This window comes from Gavia stellata, chromosome Z (assembly GCF_030936135.1).
Source record: "Gavia stellata isolate bGavSte3 chromosome Z, bGavSte3.hap2, whole genome shotgun sequence".
Classification (NCBI taxonomy): Eukaryota; Metazoa; Chordata; class Aves; order Gaviiformes; family Gaviidae; genus Gavia; species Gavia stellata.
The window spans coordinates 57522818-57540327 of NC_082637.1; the positions used below are offsets into that span (position 1 = coordinate 57522818).

At 43.2% G+C, this 17510-nt stretch overlaps 1 protein-coding gene across 1 annotated transcript; it reads right to left on the reverse strand.

Moving 5' to 3' along the window:
• Positions 1–4633: 4633 nt before the first annotated feature.
• On the reverse strand, positions 4634–15781 carry CHRNA6 (cholinergic receptor nicotinic alpha 6 subunit). Its single transcript, XM_009817179.2, is given in 7 exon segments — positions 4634–4756; positions 7489–8476; positions 8579–8688; positions 11101–11145; positions 12969–13108; positions 15498–15657; positions 15659–15781. Coding segments are annotated over 7 exon segments (1689 nt in total).
• Positions 15782–17510: the final 1729 nt, after the last annotated feature.

The following is a 17510-nucleotide window of genomic DNA, read 5'->3' on the forward strand; positions in this document are numbered from 1 at the left end:
TCACTCTCTCTAATCAGCCAACTACTTTCACAAAGCTGACAGCAGTACACAAGGCTCCCAGTCTTGAATGTGTCAAACATAGCTGAAAATGGCAAAAGAAAGTTCCAAAAGTTACTGGGTGGGGGGAAGGAAGGGAAAATAGTACACTCAGACAGAACATGACTTTGTAAATCTTACTTTCTTAGGATACCAGGCTGATGAGCTAAACTGTCCGAGGTCCAGAGGCAAGACGGAGAGATGTGTAGTACTGTAAATGACAAAGACAGGGAGACGGTGCTGGGGCATAGAGGCCTCCTAACTGGAGATGAGGAGCTGTACAATTATGAATGCTTTGACAAAAAGCCAGGGATTTTGCTAAAGCCAGCTTACTGGCTATGGGGTAGTAGCTATTATGCCTAAGACACCAATGCAGTACACTGTCAGCCACAATATTTTCATTGTTTTTATGGTCATAGACTGCAACAGTGAATGCTGGCAGTCAGATGTCAGCTTTCGGGCTCAGAATGCAGCTCTCCTTTTCAAATTCCCTTTCTTCCCCCTCCCCTCACAGAATCATAGAATCATTAAGGTTGGAAAAGACCTATAAGATCATCAAGTCCAACCATTAACTCAACACCACCATGCCCACTAAACCATGTCCCACAATGCCACATCTACATGTTTTTTGAACACCTCCAGTGATGGTGACTCCACCACTTCCCTGGGCAGCCTGTTCCAATGCTTGACCACTCTCTCAGTAAAGAAATTTTTCCTAATATACAGCCTAAACCTCCCCTGGTGCAACTTGAGGCCATTTCCTCTTGTTTTATCACTAGTTACATGGGAGAAGAGACCAACACCCACCTCTCTGCGACCTCCTTTCAGGTAATTGTAGAGAGCGATGAGGTCTCCCCTCTGCCTCCTCTTCTCCAGGCTGAACAACCCCAGCTCCCTCAGCCGCTCCTCATAAGACTTGTGCTCCAGACCTCTCACCAGCTTCATTGCCCTTCTCTGGACACGCCCCAGCACCTCAATGTCCTTCTTGTAGTGAGGGGCCCAAAACTGAACACAGGATTCGAGGTGCAGCCTCTCCAGTGCCGAGTACAGGGGGACAACCCCTTCCCTGGTCCTGCTGGCCACACTATTTCTGATACAGGCCAGGATGCCGTTGGCCTTCTTGGCCACCTGGGCACACTGCCGGCTCATATTGAGCCGGCTGTTGACCAACACCCCCAGGTCCTTTTCTGTGCGGGAGCTTTCCAGACACTCTTCCCCAAACCTGTAGCGTTGCCTGGGGTTGTTGTGACCCAAGTGCGGGACCCGGCACTTGGCCTTGTTGAACCTCATACAGTTGGCCTGGGCCCATCGATCCAGCCTGTCCAGATCCCTCTGCAGAGCCTTCCTACCCTCGAGCAGATCAACACTCCCACCCAACGTGGTGTCATCTGCAAATTTGCTGAGGGAGCACTCTATCCCCTCATCCAGGTCATCGATTAATATATTAAACAAGACCGGTCCCAAAACTGAGCCCTGGGGGACTCCACTTGTGACCGGCCGCCAACTGGATTTAACTCCATTCACCACAACTCTCTGGGCTCGGCCATCCAGCCAGTTTTTCACCCAGCGAAGAGTGCACGTGTCTAAGCCATGAGCCACCAGCTTCTCCAGGAGAATTCTGTGGGAGACAGTGTCGAAGGCTTTACTAAAGTCCAGGTAGACAACAACCACAGCCTTTCCCTCATCCACTAGGCGGGTCACCTGGTCATAGAAGGAGATCAGGTTGGTCAAGCAGGACCTGCCTTTCATGAACCCATGCTGGCTGGGCCTGATCCCTTGGTTGTCCTGCACGTGCCCTGTGAGCGCCCTCAAGATGAGCCTCTCCATAATCTTCCCTGGCACTGAGGTCAGGCTGACAGGCCTGTAGTTCCCCGGATCCTCCTTCCAGCCTTTATTGTAGATGGGCGTCACATTGGCAAGCCTCCAGTCATCCAGGACCTCCCCTGTTAACCAGGACTGTTGATAAATGATGGAGAGCGGCTTGGCAAGCTCCTCTGTCAGCTCCCTCAGCACCCTTGGGTGGATGTCATCAGGCCCCATAGACTTGTGAGTGTCCAGGTGGCATAGCAGGTTGTTAACTGCTTCCTCCTGGATCACAGGGAGTTCATTTTGCTCTCCATCCTTGTCTTCAAGCTCAAGGAGCTGAATATCCTGAGGATACCTGCTGTGGCTGTTAAAGACTGAGGCAAAGAAGGTATTACGTACCTCAGCCTTTTCCTCATCCTTCGTGACAATGTTCTCCCCTGCATTCAGTAAAGGATGGAGATTCTCCTTGGCTCTCTTTTTGTTGTTAATGTATTTGTAAAAACACTTTTTGTTATCCCTTATGACCGTGGCCAGACTGAGCTCTAGCTGGGCTTTTGCCTTCCTAATTCCCTCTCTGCATGACCTAACGAGATCGTTGTACTCTTCTTCAGCTGCCTGCCCCTTCTTCCAAAGGTGATAAACTCTCCTTTTTTTTCCCGAGTCGCAGCAAAAGCTCCTCCTTTCTGCTTAATCAGTCAGCATAGCAAATGTCATTTAGTAGCAGCTCTAAACACATTGTACAGCAGGGAGTTTTTAAAAAAATACAAGTTCTTCAAGAAAGTATATCCCAGGAGTGATATTTAATTGACAGGCTGACAAAACAAACCATGCTTGTTCATATATCTGTCTGTCAGTCGCTACATAATTATGCAACATTCAGGGGGATTACAGAAAATATGTTTTTCTCTTAGAAAATCATGGCTTTACATATTAAGCTACTTGATTAAGACAGTTATATTCTTGTCATTCCACCTTTATCTCTGACATATACATTTATTCAGTCCTATTCTCTTTACTATGGAGCATCAAAAAAGAGTAAAAGGCCAGTCAGGGACTTCAGAAACAGGGAGTCATACTTTCCAAGGATTGGTGAGGTTCAAAGCAGACACTGATAAATGGCACACATTGAAATCACTGCACTGACACTGCACAGTTAAATTTAGAGCCTCCTGTAAGAGAGAAGGGCTTTTTACTCTTGAAGCCATTGGCTTTAATTGGAATAGTGCCTTTTAGAGAAGAATCCTTCAGCACAAAACCAACAGGAGTCTAAACAGACAAGGGACTTGAGGGTAAACTGTCCACATAGTACAGAAACCACATCAGGTGCACATCCACAAAGTGTTTCAGGATTAAGCGCACTAGGATTGAGAACCTGGTTACACAGCAGCAACCTTAGTCCCACAGGAAGTGTCCCTACAGTTACAGGGTCCACACACAGCGCTGACCCATGAGGAACCAGCAAACAGAAAATTGCTGCAGAGCTGTTCAGACCAAGGTGCCCAGCTTTGCATAGGATTCATGATAGCCAGCCTTCTCCTGCTGGGATGTGTGTAATCCAAGTTGGTCTTGGGTTTTAAAAACACAGGAAAACTCAGATCAATCTAATGCTGTCAAGCCATTCTGTCTGTGATGAGGAGCTACTCAGGGACAAACCCTTTCCTTCTGGGCTTATGTCTGAGTCTGAGCAAACAAGAGTTTTCAGAGCAGACCCTGTGGACTGGGACCACTGTTAACCTGATGAAAGCATTGTGGCTTCGAAATCCTACTGGAGCTCACCAAGGTCTGGTATTCAGTATCAGAAAGTAAAGGGGACTTTGGTCACATCCAAAGTTAAGTGGCAGATGAACTAGTTTTTAAAGCTTTTAGAAGCATGTGGATGCCTTACATGGTAACATTCAAATGTGGATGCCTTACATAGTTCAGGTCTTTTCTGGTTTTCCATAGTGCATCCAGGTTATTCCTCTTCGGTCACTCTAGGATACTGCAACTCGTGTCAGCAAGGCTACGTGCAGTGCACAACATTGTTGGTTTGTCTTCAACTATGATTGAGTGCTTTAGACCTGTCTGACTTCAAACATAAACATATGCTTTTTTGATCTGGGACCCTCATTTGTGTACATACATTGCAGAAGATGGGGACCCCTTCTTTTAGATTGTATTGAAAATGTTACAAGGTCAAGGGATTGGTTTGATTGTACTTTTATTTTTATTATTGGCCGCCCTACACAAGAACACAAAAAAGAGCATTGGTCCAGTCAGTAGGACTGTGGTACCTCATCTAAGTGCCATACCAAAGACTAGCTGTTGTAAAATGAGAGAAATAGAGAGAAAATGTAAATTAACTCAAAGCTGAGGAAGAGTTATGATCAGGCAAGAAAAATGAAGCCAGGTAGAGTCCTCTTTGGGCAGTGCACTCAGAAGTGCCTGAACTGTCCTAATAGCCCCCTGTACAGAAACCAAGGGAAAAGCTCAGTAACTTCAATCTGCTCCTGTGATCCTCAGTGTGATTGTTATTGCTGATCTCACTGAGGGAAAGACAGGCAGGCACTCCAAAAATCCCAGGCGTTCCATCGTAGAAAGACCACATGCTCATCTCCCATTTTCAGTCCTCATTCTATTTTGGGTTGTTTGCTTTCCCAGAGAACCCTTCCCTCTTCCTCTCCTTTCCTCTGTGGCTGGGTGCTGAGGAGGCGACGAGCAGAGAGGTTATGTAAGAGGAGAGAAATATACGGGACAGTTCTGAACCGAAAATGAAACAAGAACAAAAGTGGATAAAAAGCAGTGGATCAAGTTATGTATCTGCTATTAGCGGCTGGATAAAGAGCCCTGCAGTCCCAAACACACAAAGGATTATAAATACCCAGAGAAATACTCTGTCTATCACCATAGCTACGTATTTCCAATCATCTTCCACCTGCAAGAGAAAAAAAAAATGAAAAGGATAAACTACATGTAATGTAACATGCAATTGTGAGTTGACATTATGCAGCAGAAATGTCCCTTGTGCTTTTGAATGTGAGGAAGAACATACACGCAGCCAAGAATGTTGTTTGTCGTGCTTATAGTTACTGCAGTTTTCAAGTGTCTTTAGAGGGAGCTGATTTTCTAATAGTATTTACAATTTTTGTCTGAGAACATTCAAAACTGTCCTAGTCTGCTGAATTTTTCTAAATATTCAAGTCTGTTGGCAAGCTATGGCTGTGACGCTGACATTAACAATAGGACCTGATCATGGGGTGGGTGCAGAGTGGGGTGGTTTAACAGCAGGCAGAATCACCATAGCTGCACATCACTAGATCCTGACAGCCCACACAAGAGCCAGTTTGCTATTTTGGCCTGATTTTCCACACTGTTGCTCCCATCAAGCCCTATTGATTTCAGCAAACTGGACAGCTAGACACATGGGCTATAGTAAAGCACGGGCCCTGACTGAGCAAACCACAATGTCATGTGCTAAGCAGGCCAGAGTGGATTTTGTATGTCTGAGAAATATACCTTAGAACCATATTTAATGAAGTTTCTGTCCTTTAAACTATACCTACATACAAGGACCACTGCATCAGAAGAACATTCACTCATATAAAACTAGTGACTGGTTAAGAGCTCTCTGCTGAGGGATCTTCCACTTGTTTTCCCAGTTTCTTGATGTTTTCTCCCAAGAGGCTGCTGCTGTACTTCTTGTGAAAAAAAAAGCAGCAAAAATGCCAGCTGCTGTAAATGTTGCCACAATTTTTAAAGGGCTTTTATTTATACAGGACTAGTGCATGATATCACCCATGTCTTTGTACATCTGGGTGAAGCAGAAGCAGCCTGCAGAATCACTTCCTCAGTGCTTGCCTAAGAACAAACCCCCTTTTTTCCCTGAAGAGAGGATTTTTCTCAAATGAAAAATCCTGCTTCCCATCCCTAGTATGTTTTGAAAGGTAATATACAGAGCTGCTGATGCACCCACCAGACTAAGAATACAATTTCATGTGGCAGGACAGATTTGCAAAATGCAAATCAGCAAAACTGGCAATGGAAGACTTATTATGAGCTGTATAATCAAGGTGGCATGTTATTCGGACTGCTTCATGCAAAGCCTCTTTTTTTTTGGAGTGCATCGGAGAAATCAGCTGAATATGGATCTGTTTTATGCATCTGGTGTGGCAGTGAGAGCAGGGCTAAAACGTTAGGGTTAAGCAAAACATTAAGGACGTAGGTACTAAGCAAGGCTCAGCTCAATCCCCATCCTCCTCTGTGCTGATAGATTCCTGCCCTTTGCTTTGGGCTGGCATGTGTTACCCACTCATCCTATGAATTCTGTCACCAGGCCTTATCTGTAGCCCTTTATTCAGAAAGTTACGGACTTTTCAGATGCAACTTCTTCAGCAGGACATAAAAAAGGGGGGAAAAAAAGGGGGGGAAAAAAGTAATTTTTGGGTTGCACAGAAGTTGCATGAATTTGTGCTGATTTCAACAAAATATTCTGATAGAATACCTCTCAACATTTCCCTCACAAAGTATTTGTGTTTTTAAATACAAATACAGCAGTATTTAATTTTGAAATTGATTTGGCCATCATAGAGTATCTAAAAAACTTCAAAATCAAAAGCAAATAATTCATGACATATCAAAGATAAATGTTTCATTAGGTTCTAAACACTTTTTAAAAACATCTTGAACATCTGAGGACATGGCCCCAGAATTCTCTAAATTCCAATGTGCATCATTTTCTACGACAGTAATCCCAGTTAGGATGGAAGATTTATAACCTCACACAAGCAAATCCATTAGTTCAAATGCCAAGTCTCATTTTTAAACCCCTCTCTCTCTTTTATTTTAATATGTCTTTATTCATCTGCTGTCTGTTTTTATTCAGCTGTCTTCCCACAAAAATCAACTTTTATTTCAACGTATGTTTGTCATGGCTGAAAACACTGTATTGCTGATGCCACAATCAGTCAAATCACTGATCAGAAATCAAAAATCAGAACACACCCGACTGAAACAAAGTACAGACAACAGCATTCTGAAAGGAATATCTTTACCAGATTTATCACTGGCTAAGAATAGTTCTTCTCCAGATCAACTACCGCATTGCTAGACAAGCCCTGTTCTTTAAAAAGCAGTTCCCAAATTTGCTTGTTCCGTTACTAACACAGAAAAGCACTCTGCTTAGTACTGAGATGTCACTGCTTATCAGGGCTGAGCAGCTGGTGAGCAGTGGAAGAGGGGTGCTTCTCAGGATCTACAGAAGTAGGGTTGGAAGAGACCTTGGAAGGTTCCATTTAGTCTATCCCCTGCCCCATGGCAGGATCATCTCTGCCTGAATCACTGCTGATCAAAGTTTATTCCTCATGGCCGCAACAGGCTGATGCTTCTTTTCCTTTGAAGGGTGAGCCTCATGTCTAATCTAAAACTGTCTTGCTGCTTAAATTATCCACTGGGGATAGAAGAAGAACAGATGAGATCACTTTTATTGTTCCATCCCCAATGGATGATTTATGTCCTCCCTTTCTGTAGGAAACTTTGACCCATTCACAAATCTCAAAATTTTCTTCTCTAGACCCAACAACTCGAGTTCCTCTGGGCTGCCCTCCTAGATCATGTTTTCACTTGCTGGAAGTGTGGCCCCATGCCCAGCTGGGTGGTTACCTGCCTTACCTCTTTGGTTTCATTTTGAGACCTCATGTTCTCTGCGATGAACTGAACACTGCTAATTACATCCTTCACTTCTGGGGAGTACTCCACGTGCTCTGCCATCCATTTCAGTGAATGATGGCTTAGTTGTCTTCTTTTGGTGGCAGTGAGTTCAGTTGCCTTATCACAGTGACTGCATCGCTGCTCCTTGTGTAATTTGGTATCTTTGTGTTTGCTGTGCTTTGGCTTGCCTGTTGCATTGGCTGATCCTTTCTTGTTTTTCCTGGAGATGTTTTTTTTCTGCTGTTCTAGGGGCCTCTGCATCAATAGGACTTTGGGGAGCAGACTAAGAAAGACGGTTTTTACCCACTTGGGCATTGTGTGTGTGGTTGGAGTCCTGTAATGTATATTCAGGACAAACACCGTGATGACAATTGACAGAGTCACAAATATCATAGTGAAGAGTAAATATTCACCTACGAGGGGAATTACTAAAGAGGTGGATGGGATCGTTTCTGTGATCACCAGTAAAAATACAGTCAAAGAAAGGAGCACAGAGATGCAAAGAGTCACTTTCTCACCACAGTCAGATGGCAGGTAAAAAACTAACACAGTCAGGAATGAGATGAAGAGACAGGGAATGATCAGATTTATGGTGTAAAACATTGGCAACCTTCGAATATAAAAGGAATATGTTATGTCTGTGTAGATCTCTTCACAGCAGTTATATTTGATGTCATGTTTGTAGCCAGAAGCATCAACTATTTCCCATTCACTATTTTCCCAAAAGTCATTCATATCTACTTTGGATCCAATGATCAGAAGATCAATTTTGGCTTTGTCATAGGTCCATGAGCCAAATTTCAGTGAACAGTTCTGATGATCAAATGGGAAAAAGGTAATATCCATAGGACAGGAGCTTTTAAAAATAGCTGGTGGGGTCCAGGTGATCATTCCGTCATAGCGAAGGAGGGCTTTGGTCTTGCCTTCAACTTGAAAATCTCCCACAGCACTAGAAAGACAAATGAGGCAAAGAAAAGAAAAACGTCTTTCATGGACACTGCAAGAGGGTACTTTTGAGAGAAAGGGTAAAACGGAAAAGTGTTCATCATACTTATTATACAAGACAATATCTGGTTTCCAAATTCTATCTGCTGGTACCCGAACAAATTCAATGCCATCATATTCTCTGGGATCCCATCGCAACTTGTAGTCATTCCAAATCTAAAAGAAGAACGGACAAGGATTTTAAAACCTTGTATTTACTAGCAAATATCTGCTTCTCAGATATTCCTGTAAAACGACACGCTATGATAAAGACTGAAAGTGCAGCACATGTAGAAGGGGACAATGGTCCAAAAGACAACAAGGCCATGACTTGGAGAAACACTGGACATATATGAATATTGCTCACATTGATTTGCTACTCACTCCTCTGTGAGAGGATGGGATGCAAACTGTTATCCACTGTTGACATGCTGAGATCTCTCATGTGTCTTGCTACATCAGTATAGACCCTTACCTGTGCAAGGTTACCTCCCCACCACAGAGAGGAAATACAGGCCTTGCTGCTGCTGTCATGAGAGTGCACCCTGCAGGTTAAAGGAGGCCAGCATCAAAGGAGAACAGCATCCTAATGAGAAAGGAGGTACATATCATAGAATCATAGAATCCTAGAATGGTTTGGGTTGGAAGGGACCTTAAAGATCATCTAGTTCCAAGCCCCCTGCCATGGGCAGGGACCGTAGGATGCTCAAAGCCCTGTCCAACACTTCCAGGATTGGGGCATCCACAACTTCTCTGGGCAACCTGTTCCAGTGCCTCACCACCCTCATGGTGAAGAATTTCTTCCTTATATCCAATCTAAATCTTCCCTCTTTCAGTTTAAAGCCATTACCCCTTGTCCTATCACTACATGTCCTTGTAAAAAGTCCCTCTCCAGTTTTCCTGTAGGCCCCCTTCAGGTACTGGAAGGCTGCTAGAAGGTCTCCCTGGAGCCTTCTCTTCTCCAGCCTGAACAATCCCAACTCTCTCAGCCTGTCTTCATAGGAGAGGTGCTCCAACCATCTGATCATCTTCGTGGCCCTCTGGACTCACTCCACAGGCCCATGTCCTTCTTAAGTTGGGGGCCCCACAGCTGAACGCAGTACTCCAGGTGGGGTGTCACGAGAGTGGAGTAGAGGGGGAGAATCACCTCCCTCGACCTGCTGGTCACGATTCTTTTGATGCAGCCTAGGATACGGTTGGCTTTCTGGGCTGCGAGTGTACACTGCTGACTCATGTTGAGCTTCTCATCAACCAACACCCCCAAGTCCTTCTCCTCGGGGCTGCTCCCAATCCATTCTCCACCCAGGCTGTATTTTTGCTTGGGATTGCCCCGACCCACATGCAGGACCTTGCACTTGGCCTTGTTGAATTTCATGAGGTTCACAAGGGCCCACTTCTCAAGCCTGTCAAGGTCCCTCTGGATGGCATCCCTCACCCCCAGCGTGTCAACCACACCACACAGCTTGGTGTTGTTGGCAAACTTGCTGAGGATGCACTCAATCCCACTGTCCATGTTGCTGACAAAGATGTTAAACAGTGCCAGTCCCAAAACTGATCCCTGGGGAACGCCTCTCGTCACTGGTTGCCACTTGGACATCGAGCTACTGACCACAACTCTTTTAGTGTGACCATCCAGCCAATTCCTTATCCACTGAGGGGTCCATCCATGAAATCCACGTCTCTCCAATTTGGAGATAAGTATGTCATGTGGGACAGGATTAAATGCTTTGCACAAATCCAGACAGATGATGTCAGTTGCTCTTCCCACACCCACCAACACTGTAACACCGTCATAGAAGGCCGCCAAATTTGTCAGGCACGATTTGCCCTTAGTGAAGCCATGCTGTCTGTCACCAGTCATCTCCTTGTTTTCCATGTGCCCTAGCATAGTTTTCACACTAACAGGCAGTTGCTGCCAGGGGACATTATTGGTTCCACAGCGGTAGCAAATTACCAAGTCAGGGGCAGGGAGGGATGCCCAGCAGCTCTCTTGCATTGCTATCTAGTGCCCTATCATGGTGCCATGCTCCATGCTCTTGCAGCCTACCCTGATGATCCTGATCGTAAGTACAGTATCGTTCACAGAAAGCTTTGTGTGGACCACAATCAGCGCCTGAAGGAAACTGGTTTTGGTGGAAGTTGGCTTGTCCTTCTCAGCAGTTTAGGTCTTCTAAGGATCTTTGTCTATGTATAAATGCTAAAATCATCAGGAAAAATAGAGGCACGTTCCTTTTGCTAATAAATGTTTTGGTTGGAATCTTCAATATGCAGATGGCCTAGGACTGCAGAACTGCATATTTAATCACTCTTTAATGGGTACATCCAACTACATTTACCAGATAAACCAATGATTATGAAGTTGGAGGAGAATATACCACACGGGAAAGACGGGAGATGTAACTTCTTGAAAATGAGAATAAAGAAATTACTTTTTCAAATGTGGCTTTGGTTAATGGCGCTTCTCCTTATTCATACTTTTAAAATCCTTGTTACAAAACAAGCACTTATTCTATAGATGTAGCTTACAAGGTAACACACATTTCATCACATCAATGCAAAATGCATGAGAAATGCAAGGCAGTCACTTACGTGTCTTAGCCACAAATTTGTTTCCATAATCTGATTGACTTCATCCTAGAAAGAAACACAGGCATGCACAACTTCACTCCATGAATCAGTTACAGTATCCTGAGATGGCCACAAACTTATTCTGATAGCAGATTTTTTCTGGCTATTTTCAGGAGGCATTGTGCACAGTCATGTGCACCGTCATGTGCAGCTCTACTGAAAAATTTTTAAAGCTCTACTGAAAAATTATGCCCCACAAATATCACACATACAAAGAGCTGCACTGTTTTGCCAGGGGCCTGAGTACCTGGAGAACACAAAACTTACAATTGCTCTGACCAGCACCAGAGGAATAAGGTTCTGCTGGTGGCTATCTGTTTTGTTGGATTCAGTGTTTAAAAAGCTCTGTTTACACAGTACAGTACTGTTCAAGATTCAAGGAAAATTGCTTCTGTACTACAGTGTTCTTGCATGTCTGTCCAAACCTCTAGAGTAGATACACTCAACCAGTGCTGAAGTAGGTCACTGTTGTACTAAGACCTTCTTTTTACAGTCAGTTATTGCTATTGCCAATCAGTAATGAATCAGGAAGGTGCTGCCAAGAGACACAAAAATAAAATATTGGATCCTGTTCTAATGAGCCTTCAGCCTGAAAGTATTCAGAAAGACTCATATTGCATATATTTATCAATGCAGGCTGACTTTCACAATGAAAATATCTGCAAGAATATTGCTTCGGGTAGTTCTTATTTTTTAAGCATGTGGACTCAAAAAATTTAAGATGTTTACAAGCCAAAGATAGAAAATGTCGTAGATGAATTTTCAACATTGCGTACTAAAGATTAAGCACAAAGATCATTTTGAAAGGCCTGCCGGCTTCCTGTCTATGGGTTAAACTATCTAAGTTATTGTAAAAATCATTACTCTTTCTTGAGAAAATCCAACTGATTTACTTATGATGTTTGGTTTTTTCTCCAAAGACAGCACTGGGAGCCAGGGGCTACAATGTGAGACAGAACTGCTGAAACCTGCCAACCTACTGCAACATGGAAACAAAACAGTTTGACAAAGGAACTCCAAAAGGTGACAACTGCCTTCACCATGAGGACTTAAAATGTCTTCTTTTATAGTATAAACTTAGCTCCCTGGCTGCTGTTGAATGTTGCCCCTCACTATTTGCCTGTCACTTCATTATGGAATCAACTAGGTATCTCAGAATCAAAACTCAGCCTCTGTTTTGTGGATAATTTGCTTCACAGAACAGACTTCAGCAAGTGTTAAGGTCAGGTTTTGCTTCTTCCACAGTCCCTCCGCCCTGCCCAGCAGGTCTGCCACCTCAGACGCACCCATCCTTGTATACAGTGCACCCCAGAACACACAACATTCATCCCCAACTCCATGCTTTAAAACACCACTCTGCAGGCTGCACGACTCTTAGGTTATTTTGAAACAAACAGATTAAAAAAGCATGCAAAAAAAAGATTTTATCTCTCAGGACCACTGGGAAATGACAAGGGCCCCACAGGAGAACTAGACCTCATGCTACATAACGTGGACACAATGAGGTGTCTCTGGAGTGGGCTCGCCCTGTGGAGAGCAGACTTGAGCATTTGGTACTGCTGCTCCGGGTGGCAGAGGCTGCTGTCCAGAGCAGAAGGATTTGACGCTACAGAGTAAGAAGATGAATCTGTGCAGTTCGAACTGCTTGTTCAAGCAACTGGAGCGACTCAGCTGACAGAAAGAACAGCAAAGGTCTCAGCATGTACACATATGCACACATGACAACATCAGCTATAAGAGTTGTAGGTGCAACCATCACAATTACACCTGCTGCTTTAGCAATTTGCAACCATTCCCAGATCTCAGCAGTATTCTGTAATGAGTCTTACCACATTTGTAAGCTGGGTAATGGCCACTTCAAAATACACTCTGACAGGTTCAGACACATTTTCCACTGGCCTGATGAACTGGTTGTACTGGGAGAAGAGTTTGTGAAATAACCGTTCCTCTGATTCACAGGCTGTGGTATCTGTGTTGGTAGAGATAAAGAACAGCTATGTCAGAGGTAAAGAAGAAGGAAAGAAGATGCTGGATAACATACTAGTCCATACCATACCTCTGGATCCTGTGCTTGTGACCATGTATCAAGACACAGGAGCACAGAGGGAAGAGGGCTGCCAGTATGCTGTCAGTTGAAAGCATTTTCCTGGAGGACATTGCCCACTGCTCCCTGTCTCCTCAAAGTGTAAGGTAATGGCCGGAATGGAAATGCCTCCTAAGTCGGATCTACCCTATGGGCCTCCATTTGGCCCACCATGGTATCAGACCAAAGTAGAATAAGGCGATGTGACATAGAAAAAGTAGAAATGTGGTGGATTTAATCTTTGGGAGTTTTTATGGTAAAACTGAGAGTTTACGAAAAGCATAGCTACTCACTCAGAAATTAAAAGCTTGAGGCTGCAACTACTGGATCAAAATCTATGTCAGGGACTCTGATTAGGTAATTATAATGATGCCTCCTAGTCTTAAAAACTATGACTATATTTTGTCTTCATCTTTGCTATTTCAGCTCTTTAGATAGCACAATTTTTGCTCTGAATGAAGTTCATTTATTAAGTTCTACGAGAAAAAACAGTGGAAATACTGAAATTTCTTATAGAATAGCATGCATCTTTGTAATACAGAGCTGTTTTTTGGGAACAAGCAGATCATAGCTGTAACCCCCAGTCAGTGCAGGACAGACCAGATGGCTTAGTGGGAATAAGGTATATGACAGGCACTGAGCTGCCTTACTGCAGAGTTAAGAAGAATGCTCTTAATCTGTTAGATACAGCCCAAACCTGAAATAGTTATTTTCACAGTGCTAAAAGCTACAGACTTTGATTTCAAAACAAAAGATTAAATCATGTGGACTCTGGTGACATCAGCTCAGAAAAATACTTTCCTTGAATAACTTTGTTATTTCAATGCACTACTATAATACAGCATTTACATTCAAAATACTTTATGAGGCAAAGATTTAGAACTTGCTCCTCATATTGAGCACAGCTGTGTTATCAAAGCTCTATGATGATGCCAAAGATATTACTGACACAGCTGAGGAAAAATTAGTTTTTCAGATGGTCATAACTTTTTGCATTAGTCCCAGACTGCGCTAGAACATGTCAGGAAAGCAATCATGATAAGCCTCTATGACTGCAAATACTAAAAATAGAAGGGGTTTGTGTCAGGCAGTGTGGTCTCTGGCCCAGCATAGGACATAAATTTGCAATTCACATTTCCTTCAGTGAACACAAGGGCCTGTGGCTGCACAGACGTCCTACAGGGAGATGCTTAGTCTCAGCATACTGCACTGTTTTCAAGCTTAGGCCATCCTTCCCCTGTTTTTGAAAAAAATGACATTTCTTGCCTCTAAGATGATACAAAGCATACTTAGATTCAGGGGATTATCACAATTAAAAGCTGAAATGTTGGTTACTGGTAACTTACATGTATGGAAAGAAAATTCTAGTAAAACTTCCATGACATGATGTTTTGTTTCATCCTTTTAGCATCATCCAGAGAAGATACATGGATGTCTGTAAAGTTTGGATGTTTGTGTATCATGTATTACGCCACTCAAAAAGGAAATTTCCTTTTCAGATTTCTACGCCCTCATCCATCGCACTGTGACTAGAAGTACCCTGCTGTGGGAACAAGAGTTTCTTACCAATGTTTCAATGACTAAAGCTGGTGAGTCTAAAATCATGTTTGATTTGAAATTTTCCTACTGGCTTCTTAACAGACATATGCTTTAAAATACAGTCATAGGAACAGACAAGTATTTAGGCCTTTCATTTTTATACTTCAGTTACAGATGTTCATCCCATTGGTGATGCTTTAAGACAATGCCTTATGCCTTGCTAACACAAGCAGTGTAATTCATACATGTCTTGGTTATCAGCAGAAGTCAGACTTTCAGAAAAGACGTAGTGTCTTAAAAGCAAAAACGCTGCTGAACCTTAGTGAGACTTGTGCACGGAAATCACTCCAGCATATTTAACCATAGATCACAAACAACAGTGAACAAAAACATACCAAGTTCTCACTTTTGAAGGTGTGAGTACCGAATGTGCACATCTTTAGCCTGCATTATTTAAGCAATTGCAAAATTCAAGCACCAAATGGAATTACTAGAACTCCTATTTAATTTTCATTCTTTGCTAGAAACAGTTTCTCAGTTAGTTACCAAACCAGAATGAGGAGTTTTATGTGTGAAAACTAGTATTGCTTTAGCTCTTTTAAAATACTGTTGAAATGTTACAGATTTCAGGTTAGAAACAGCTGGTAGAAGCTTTACATTTAATTAATTCCAGGAAAACAGAAGCAGAGACAGTGACTAGAAAATATTTTAGAGACTAATATCAAAGAGAGCCTACCTTTAATCAAGGATGTGAACACGAATGCCCACACACAGAAAGCAGGGTAACACCAACATAGCCACCCCTCAGGATGCATCGCTAGCAGCAGAATAGAGCTTCCTTTTGAGAAGAGAGGTTTGGGGAAAGAAACAGAAGGCAAGAAGATGTACAAGCCCCCTGGACTGTAAGTAGGCGGTACAAAGATGGATTTCAGTTTTGCATTTGCAGCAAACTGCAGTCTGTTGAGCAGACTGAGACAAGGAGAGCTTATGTTGTGCAGAGAGAAGGGAGTCGGGCAGCATTCTATCAGGTGACTTTTCACATTTCCAGTCACCTGCACCCTTGCCTCTGGGGGCATGTACAGGAGTGCAGGAGAGAGAGGGAAGGCAAGACACAGGGCGGCCACCGTGGAGCCGGGGGATGAATTCACTCAGCCCTCCACCCACTGCTTAAAGAACACTCATCCAAAAGCAGCTGCTTTAGCTATTGCCTGGTGCTCACCTGAGTGGGTCTGTCAGAATATGCAGAGATGCAACAACTTCAGTTTCTTGGCTGAGGACTAATTCTGCAGCAGGAGAAATGGATGCTATATGGTTCCTTATGCTGGAACACTGGCATGATTTACAAATGTTTCCCTTAAAAATTCTTCACGTCTAGCCCCCCAACATCTCCCAGGGCATTACAACATTTTTATGGACACTGCAAGGGTGTTTGCATATGATAAAGGGGACTCTTGAAGACAGAGAAAGATGTCCTTCTGGAAGCAAGATAGGTGCTGCAGTATTTTGTAAGGGTTAAATAGATCTAAGACATACCTCTAAAAGTTTCTGTGGGAATTTGCCATATTCAGTGCAAATGAATGGAAAATAGCTGAGCAAAAATATAAAAAATTTATGAACTCCACTCTCCAATCTTTGTTAAAATGAGCCAGGGAGCTGGGAAAGTTAAGTAATCCTGTTCCTTTCAGAGTCTGTGAGATGCTCTCAACCTTAGTGTCCTGTGGCTTTTGAAGAAACCATCTTGTTTGGGATTATCTGTGCTCGGTTTAATGAGTAGTTTTGATCCTTTCTAGTAAGTAAGTATAAATGTGGTTTTTTTTAAACCTGGCTTATTCCCTTTCTGCTCCTACAGGCCACATCCTCACTCTGGAAAAGCAAAAGTAGTAATAAAAATGTTTGGGTCTGAGAGAACCCAATATTTCTCTCTCCACTGATTTTCCCAACCCATCACTAAAGGTTTCTGGAGTTTCTCAAAGCCAGTGGGCAGTGAAGATGCAGTCCTATAACGCTGGGGCAGGCAAATATTCCAGCGTCAAAAAGATTGACTTTGCATGAGCTCCGCACAAACACACTGAGAGACAGCCCGTCTTCAAAAGAGTCAGCATCTAAACTGGCATAGGAGACAAGGCACAGAGGAAAAAAATCTCAATCGTCACATGAACAGCTGGAACAGCCAAAGCATTGAACAATTACGGGATTCAACAAAAATTGAACAGGAAAACGTGGACTTCAAGGCACTAACCACAAAGGGATACTTCCTGGACAATCAGGCACATTCACAATCATAATTTCACCTGAAACTAAGCTCCTGTTTCTGTTTTTCATCAGATTTCACTGGAAGTTGGTTAGCAGGAGCCCTTCTGGCTAAAGACACAAAATCTTGAGAAATTTTGGAGCAAAATGAATGATGGTAACAAGCAGGAATTTAGTCAGTTAGACCTCAATAGTCCTGTTAAAATTCCATGAGGATCTGAGCAATTGTGTATATGTTTCTCTTTCGACTCCATGAAAACCTATCAAAGTATGCAGGTTTAGAGCAGCACTGATTTCAGATCCTTGACATGCAATAAGGCATATTAAGTGTGCTTGGATTCCCCATCAGCTGAGAACATTGGTCAGAATTCTTCTCAGGGGACATTTTTCTTCTCCAGAAGGAACTGGTGCAAGTCTCTGGTGAATTTCGCCCTCTTTGAAAAAGAAAATTGTTATCTTTAGTGCTAAAACTGAGTCTGCACTGTGCCACAGAACTTGT